General features: G+C 40.1%; 1 protein-coding gene across 1 annotated transcript; it reads right to left on the bottom strand.

The window, feature by feature from the left end:
* Nucleotides 1-223: 223 nt before the first annotated feature.
* On the bottom strand, nucleotides 224-7,342 carry LOC308393649 (glycerol-3-phosphate dehydrogenase 1-like protein). Its single transcript, XM_080877602.1, has 8 exons — nucleotides 6,910-7,342; nucleotides 6,214-6,391; nucleotides 4,335-4,475; nucleotides 3,978-4,116; nucleotides 3,719-3,831; nucleotides 3,400-3,633; nucleotides 1,349-1,455; nucleotides 224-791 (listed from the first exon to the last, which is right to left on the bottom strand). The coding sequence occupies exons 1-8, from the start codon at nucleotides 6,948-6,950 to the stop codon at nucleotides 695-697; spliced, it is 1,050 nt and encodes a 349-aa protein (XP_080733728.1). The 5' UTR covers nucleotides 6,951-7,342; the 3' UTR covers nucleotides 224-694.
* Nucleotides 7,343-9,175: the final 1,833 nt, after the last annotated feature.

The following is a 9,175-nucleotide window of genomic DNA, read 5'->3' on the forward strand; positions in this document are numbered from 1 at the left end:
CAAAGGTTTCACCGGTCTGCCCTATAACAGGGTTGAAATGTAGGGACAAGGACGGCGTTTGTTCTTTAATCTGCTCTCTCACACTGGGTTACTGCAGCTCTCCTGGGAATCACTTTCAGCCCAACACAGACTGACGGTGGGATCTAAAACACCACTCAGTCACAAAGCTGCAGACACAGGACAGGATACCAGCTTCCCATTTCAACAAGAAATGACAAGACTGTTTTGTTATGAATGGTTTTATTGAAAAAAAAAAACAAAAAAAACCCCACCTCCACATACAGAGTTAAAAAAGAATATGCTGGATTTTCAGGTTACAAACATACTTCCTGTAGTGACATACGACAATAGTTACTGACAGATTCTGGCAGTAGTACAAATGGAGTGGTCTGCCTTTGATGGTAGTTTATCCCTGCCACAGTTTCAAATGAAATTAACGCCACACAACGTTTAAAAAAAAAAGCAAAATTGGTAAAAAGCAAAAAAGCAAAACCCAAAACTTATAATAAAATGCTGCGAAAATATTGTGCAAGAGCCATGATTAAATGACACTGACGGAGATAATATGAAGTGCCCTGGGTTGTCATCGTTTTGTTAAATTGTGCGTTTCTCTGATGATTCTCTTCCGCCCTCTAGTGGTAGTAAATCTCTACTGAAGGAGCAGCAGTGAGCATGTCTGCAGACCCCGTTTACTTTACAAGTGCTCGGGGTGGTTCTGCAGACAGGTGATGAACTCTTTCACCTGTCTGCCCTCAAAGCAGATCTGGTAGACGGCTGCGAACAAAGGAAACCTGCAGAAGGAAGGAGACTCAAAGTTTATTGCATGTTGATGTGAGGACACTGCAAATGAACTGTTTGTAGGTCAAGGAACAGGAACAAAACAAGCTGCTGGCTATAAAAAAATAAATGATTTTAATATCCTTTATTGTCCGAGACAGGTTCAAGATAAAAATGAGCCCACAGCTGCTGGTCTAATCAGAGGTGTAATCAGGCGATATAAGTGAAAACACTTGTGTGTGTGTGTGTGTGTGTGTGTGTGTGTGTGCGCTTGTGTGGACTATGGCTGTTTATACTGCAGTTTGCAGGTAATTACAGATAGCAGGAATGCTGATAATTCTTATTAGTTTCATTTAGATTTCATGCTGCCGGTAATACCAAAACTTCAAGAACATAATTGTGATTTATAACTTCGATCCCAATCTTCGAAGAGCACAGCCAGAGTAAATATTCAGCCCGACTTGAACCATTAATGTAATGAAGGCGTACCCAGCAGACTGGAAACTGGTTCTGCTAATATAAAACAATAAAACAAAGACGTAACTGTACGTAAAAGGATTAGTGGACTTACTTGTTGACCATGTCCCTCTTTTTTAAGATCTTGTAGACCTCCGCGGAGGTCTGCGGACCCTGGAGCTTCTGGCCATTGAGCATTTCTGCCTCCAGCTCAGCGATAGACTGCATGAGCAAACATAAAAGCGTAGGCTGAGCAACCAAGTATGTTGACAAAAAGGACACACAGATAGAGATCTATTGTGTTGATGGCAGTAAGCTTTTCAGGGCTGTCCCGGATACCATTCTTTGGTCTCCAGAGAGTGAGCACTGCAAGCAGCAGACAAGCAAAACTGCTTCTAAGGGGCTTTGAAAGGGAGCTAAATCTAGCAGAAAAGTCACTAAGAAGGCGACAGTGAGATGAACTGAGCCGCGATGATCACTGCTGTGAGCGAGGGGGATATAAAGACTGCCCAGCAAATATTTGGTTAGAGCCCTTAAACTTCTTCCTTCACTGCGTCCATGACCCAAATCAAAGATAGCGTGTGCACGCTACCTCTGTGTACACTTCAATTATTCATAGAGTAAACCCAACGGGGGCCACTTTTCCTCAAGATAAAAATGCTGCAGCCCCATTTAAAGTCTGAAGGAAAACATGACTGACTGAAAGAGTTAAATGAAGTGCAGCTGGGTCCATAGACCTTTTGGACAATGATGCAATTTTTGTAGTCTTGCCTCTGTGCACCTCAACAGTGGATTTTGAATGAATCAGTCCAGACTTCCAGCTTTAATTCAAGAGGTTTAAGTTTTTTTTGCATTAAATGTTCAGAAAAAACAGCCATTAAAAGAAAACAAAACTTTGTTTTCCTTTTTAATACAGTCCCCGATTTTCACAGGCTCAGTCTCAATTGTAGAAACCAACATGGACCAACAAGGATTGTTTTTAATACTTGGAAATTCCTCTCGAGACGCTCTGCCAGAACTTTACTTCACCCACCTTCAGCTGCTGTTGTTTGTGGGTCTCTCTGCCCTCAGTTTTGTATTTAATAACTGAAAGGCTGCTTGGTTCAGTTGAGATTAGGTGACTGACTTGGTTATTGAAGATCTATTTATTTGCCTGTGAGACTCTTGGGTTTTAACTTGGGGTTGAACAGTTTTGCAGCATTTGGTTGTATCCTCGCAGGGAGTAGAGCCTCGTACACTTCACAATTAATCCTGCCGCTTCTATCAGTAGGCACATCATCAATAAACACCAGTGAACCAGTTCATGCCCTTACCACACCATGAGCACCACAATGTTTGATAGATGATGTAGTATTCTTCAGATCATGAGCTGCTTCTCTAATCATACACACCTTTCTCTTTTTATTGTTCTACTACAAGTTCATCATAGTTTCCAGAACTGCGCGGGCTATTCAAGATGTTTTCTGGCAAAGTCTAATCTGGGTTTATTGTTCTTTGTGCAAACCACCTGTAAATTCTCTGTATCTCGATTCATAAAGGCACGTTTTGCTTGTAAACTTTGACAATGATATAAGTACCTCCTCTATAGTGTTCTTGACTTAGTTAGATGCCATTAAGATGTTTTTCTCAACGATGGAAATAATTCTGTCATCATCCACTTCAGTTATCTTCTGTGAGCTTTGAGGGTTTTTGGTGTTGCTGAACCAGATTGTTGATTTGGACACTACGACAGTTTTTGCTGTCTCTCTGATTTTTTTTCCCAGGTTAGTGATGACCTCCCTCATTTACATTAGTATCTGTTTTAACATTATATCGAGAGTTTGAGTGAAATGCAAATGTGAACAACACTCACATGTCTCTGAAACTGCTCAACAGTCAACTGTTTAATTACTTTTGAGTCTCAGAAAATGCGGCACTATGTGTAAAAAGAAAAAAGCTGTAATTCCTGAACAGTTAAAGCTAAATGTTTATATAAAAAAAGACCTTTGAAACTGCACAGTAGTGCACTTCAATAACTTTGATTTTTTCCTCTTAATACTAATAGTAGATATTTGATTTACATTGTAATAATTAACATTTAGTTACCCTTTGGATTTGGATTTTTGTAACTTATATTCCTCTTATTTGAAAAACAATAATTGCGATGGACTGTCCTCTCTGACTCACCTTGGACGTTCTGACGAAGGCCTCTGCGACCTTCCGGTTTCGTCCTCCGTAGCAAGTGGTGATAAGGTCGGCCACGCCGCAGCTTTCCAGGAAGGTTGTAGAGCTCACTGAGCCTTTGCAGAAAATTTTGGCAAAGGCAACCATTTCCATCAGGCCAAGCCTGATTACCGCCGCTTTGGTGTTGTCGCCACAGTCGAGGCCATCACAGAATCCAGCGCCGACCGCCACAATATTCTAGTAATGCATGAGGGGAAGGGTGCAAACATTTTAAGGTTTTCCATTATACAAGGAGAATTTGACTATGGAAACATCTGTTTACCTTTAAGGCTCCACAGAGCTCCACTGTGTCACTCTCCCGCACGACAGCGATGCGAAAGTTGGGAGTCTGCATCAGTTCTTTGAAGATGTGGCCGTTTGCCTCATTTCTTGCTCCTGTAGTGAATGAAGTTTATTAAACATAGAGTGCTAAATTGCTCCAGCAACACTTAAAACAGGAAGTAACTGTGCACTAGCTTGTCTGACCACCACAAAACCTCCTCTGCAACTTATCTACACATGTGCTGTACAAAGTATCTAACCGATGGTGGTTTCACAGAACTTCTCATCCGCCACCTCGCTGGCGATGTTGGCTCCCATCAGGACGCTGACGTCAATCTGTAGTTTCTCTCGGATGATGTCTGAGATTAGCGTCAGTCCTTCCGGTCCCTCATCAATGCCCTGGATGACAATAATCAACAATTTAAAACATAACCTCTACCCTGAATGGGCTTTTGGCCTTGAGATGATGGTGACACATACAGGATGTGATTGTCTCTGTATTATATACAAAAAACTCATGATGCCATGACCGCAGAAAAATAAGAAGCTGTGGTTAGGATACTGTTTCCCCTTTTATGCTGGCAGAAAATGTGACATGAACAGTCACAGGGTCTTACTTTGATGAGTGATATCCCGATAGCTCCCTCTGCGATGTGAGGTTTCATCTGATCACAGAGTTTCCCAATGAATTGGTGCGGGATTACAAAGACGAGGATCTTTGCTCCTTTAACAGCTTCTGTGATGTCTGGAACAGCCACCTAGTGAGCCGACAACAGCATGTTAGTCCTCATACAGAACCAAATCATACAGTGCCAGTATGCAAGACACTTCATTTTGGATTTCCTCTAACCCACACAGGATCAAAAGTATACATACAGACTTAAATATATACATGTATTCACTTAAATCTTTTAATATGTGTTGCTGAGGGTTGTACAAATTCTTAACAAAGCCAAGGCCCAGTCATGATCACCAATGATCAATCATGACTAACAGACCCTGTATAAAATCCAAATAAATTCAAACTTTTCACCCAATTCTTTTTTTTAAGTGATTAAAGATGTATGCTGTACACTCAATCCACTCTGGAAAAACGGCAGGTCAGAGAAATCATTAAAAGCCCCAAATGACCATGATATTCATGCCCATGACGAGTGGATGTAAACTTCTGACCACAACCGTATATATCACTGTACACTGATATATATACTAGTTTAATGCTAATTTACGGCAGTATGTATCTGCGGTATATCGTTTTTCATTAACGTTGGTAAATATTTAATAAGCATGTAAGGAATAATGCAAAGATAATTATGACTAATGCAGCGTTCCACTTGGAACTTGATGTTGGAACTTGGGAATTATGTCTCTCCTGAGTTAGCACGTTCCAGAAAAACCAAAAAAAACAGGAAGAACAGGTTTGAAAAAAATTCTTATCAAGGTGGAGCTATTCAGACATCACTAGCAATTCAGCATAATTCTTATGTTTTTGCACTTAAAACACACAGCCATAAACAGAGCCTGAGAAGTGCTCTGAGTGAGTCAAAAAACACACAACAGTGACAGCACAGATTAAAAGTTTACAGTTTTACTACAGTTTAGGTTCAGTGCCAACATCTTGGATTAGTAACTTTGGGTATGTTGGTCTGCGCTGACTTCCCGAGTGGGAAGTTCGAGTAAGGTGGGTGTTCCATAGAATACATTTCTGACCTCCAACTTATTAAGGAGCGCACCGTAATCTGAACTATTTAAAGATGACACTGCATACCCACTGCAGCAGCTTAGTTATTTATAGATTCCATGATATTTTCTAATTTTTCATATTCTATGACAGTTTGAACTCAAGTTTAATGATCTATAATTAAGCATGTGGTAACTTTATACAACCAAAGACTGCAAATAATGTCTCAAAAGCCAGTTTGGTGGCATTATTCTCACATTTTAATGAAATATAATGCACTCATTTGTATTTTCTTAAATTAGTTTTCGAGTGTATAAATAGTCTGGCCCCAGGATGTCTTTCTAGTTGCATTCAATAACAAAACAGTAAGAGGAGGATTGTGAATCATAACTGTAAAATACCACACCACAGATCTAAATATGGACGGTCAGCAGCTATGAAACACACTCCTAATTGAAATCAATTTGATTACAGATATCAAATCTTTTAGAGTAAAGGTCAAAGGTTGGTTAATTGTATTAATTTATTAATGTATCTTTCTTACGCTATATTTTTTCAGTATGTGTATGTATTGTATCGCTGTGTATTACAGTGCATTGCAGTTTTATGCTGTTTGAGCATTGTGAATGTAAAAGACCAACAAGGGACAAGGGCAGGAAATTAGCAATGGTATTGGAACCATGTCAAACTGCATTGTTCCTTTTAAAAAAGTTAAATAATCTTATCGGTGCAATGTCGTGTGCTTCAAGATTGCGGTAATTAGCAAACCGGACTGCATAATCTACAGATGATGCTTCTGTAACTGTTGCACTTACCACATTCTTGGGCAGCTTGTGGCCTGGTAGATACTTGACATTTTCATGCTCGGTGTTGATGATCTCTGTCAATTTCTTCCCGTCAATCATTTCTTCATAGACCCACATGTTCACCATTGGGTCAAAGCGGTTGGAAGCTTTGACATTGTGCCCGATAATTTTGGCAATGGCAGAACCCCTGAGGGAGGGACAAAGATCAGGTTAGAGAGCCAGGACTGAGCCTAACCCAAAACCACAGGTTGAAGCTCTGGGAATTAAGTGAGTACACAAAGTACGGCATGTTCCTGAAAAGGCTAAAAAAGCATGCTTAGGCTTGGAATTGGACTTCTTCCAGGAACATGCCCTTAAGGGAGAACTCTTTGTAGTCCCAAGAGTTAGAACCACAAAAGGTACTCACAGGTACTCCGTACAGGTACTCTACAGGAGTGTATGGATTTTATTTTGCAAGACCCTTATTTTAGAAAGCAGGATGCTACTACACGAACAGCTCTTTAGAAGCAATCGAGGAAGGCTGTAAATAACAGCTCCAGATCTTCCTTTCTGATGTGCAGGACAGAGGTAAAGATAAGCCTATTAGATTATGAATACAGCGGGTTTGCAACCAGTAAACGACAAAATCAGCGATCAGTTTTCAGTTGGCTGAAAAAAGGGAACTCCTACTTCTAAAAGAGGCAAAAAGATACAGAAAAACGTTACCAGTTTCCAGATCCAACGATGCAAACTTTCTTTCCGGGCATTTTTAAAAGTAGAAACTCCGACAGTGAGCGCTTTGCAAATACAGCCTGTTGTCCTTTACTCCCCAGTCTTTAACTTCCTTATACGCCCTGAAAATGCTGCTACTCTCTTACCACGCCCTTACTGTCACGGCTACACCTCTTATTATGTGCAGTTCATAAGCAGCAAAGCCTTCTCCACGCATCTCCACCGTTTAGACATCTCCACTGTTTTTGAAAGCTTCATAGCCCATATTCAGGTTCGAGTTTAAAGGTGACTGCATGCAACAGCAACAAGTCCGCTATATTAAAGCGAACGTTTTAAAGGCCAGTTATTATTTAATATTATCGGGAAATATGGGATACCGCCAGTCACATTACTACCTCATGATAACAAAAGCGTATTTTAAAGGCGCTTCCGGTCATTGGGCTTTTCAAAATAAAGCTCTTGCTAACAAAGGATGCCGCTTAAAAAACAAAACCACTACACCCCTAATTAATTTAACACGTAAATTAGCTTATACATTATATTTAAAAACGAGGTATGAAAAACATTAAAAACAAAGCAGATTAATAACGCGTTTCTTTTTAAATAAATATGATTCAGCCCATCATTGAACACTCCTGGCTATCAAACATTTTTACATATTTGTAGTGATGGCCCGCTTGAAGCTGGCGCTCCGGAGCGTGTGTCGAAAAAAACAACACACTGGTTCAGAAGCACTGTGTCGAGGCTTGCTTCGTTTGGCAAAAGTCACGTGACCAGTGACGTCCGAAGCTTCATTACGTACGTAACTGCTTCGGTACCTGATTCAAACGGATATAAGGAAGTGAATCATCCACGGGATTCGTGGAGTGTGTTGAGGGTGACAGAGAGCGAAGAGGTGATCATTCCACTGACAGATATGGAGCCAGCGAGGAAGAGAGGACGTTCTGGCGTGTGGGAATATTTTGAGTTGATTTTGCTCAATTCATTTTATCTGCCGAAGTGAAAAACCTGAAATGTCCAAAATCATGTTTTCATAATGTAAATATCATGACAGCATATGACTTTAGGAACACTTCCATGTGAATTAAAGCTAATGAAGACTACAAAAATGTATTTGACACTATACGTACATTACATTGCTACAGTTTAGAAAATCATTTTGTTTATTGTTTTTAGGTGATAATCTGCAGGACCCAGGAATACCTGCATATCTACCAACTTGCAGTGTAGTTCCTGCACTCCACAGCCTCTTCTGTTCCATGCAAGTGGATTTTCTCCAGGGCAGGAGAAACTATTTCTAAGAAAAGAAACAGACTCAGCCAGCGCACAGTAACACTAATCCTCTTTTTAACTGTAAATAACAAAAGGGCTACCTGACATAGAGCATGTTTTTACTTTGCAAGTTCTTGATTAGGGGTGGGTTTTGATTATCGCCTTTCTGATTAAAATCCATGCTAAATGGAATAAAGTGATATTGATTCATTAAAATCCCGTGTCGATTTGTAAATTAACGTTATTATGCCTGAAACGCCAGCATCTCAGGTTAAACCTCACAACATGTCGTCAAACACCAAACAGCTAAAACAGTAACTGGGTTTACGGATTCTGCATACAAACGTGAACACAGAGCGCGGACCCGATGCGCCAGAATCCGATTTTGGTGCGTCGTCGGGTCCGCGCTGTGTTTGCCTCTTTTTTTTCGCTGGCTTCTGCAGCTGCAGGTTTCATAACTCTCTGTTTACATCTCTAATTAAGTCTCATATGTGTCAGCTTTCTTTTAATAGATACGAAATTATGGATATATACTGTTAAATGATCAGAATTGTAATATTTCTGACTGAGGCAAAACTTTCCAGATTCCAATCAAATTGAATCGGATCCTGTATCGAATCAAAATGATTCTACAAATCAGTGACGATGCAGCCGTACTCAGCTCCCTAAGCATTTTCCCTTTCCAGTTCACAATCAATCCCACCCCTAGGTCAAAAATATGTATAGGACAATTGGCCTCATCTAATATTTTGTATGAACCTGTCCAGCTGTGATTAAATGACAAGTAGATGGAGGCAGGACTTCACAGCAGGGGCATACTCCATAATGTGCTGTGCATTCTCATATGTATATTATATATATTGCTCACTTATTGTATTTACCAACATCAAGGAGTTATGAGCAAAGAAAGGCCACACCATAGTGCATGTTTAAATAGGGAAAGTTTATTGATCAAAATGTATTACGCAAATACGCATTACATTTTTTT

This window comes from Rhamphochromis sp. 'chilingali' (assembly GCF_963969265.1).
Source record: "Rhamphochromis sp. 'chilingali' genome assembly, chromosome: 3".
NCBI classification, from domain to species: domain Eukaryota; kingdom Metazoa; phylum Chordata; class Actinopteri; order Cichliformes; family Cichlidae; genus Rhamphochromis; species Rhamphochromis sp. 'chilingali'.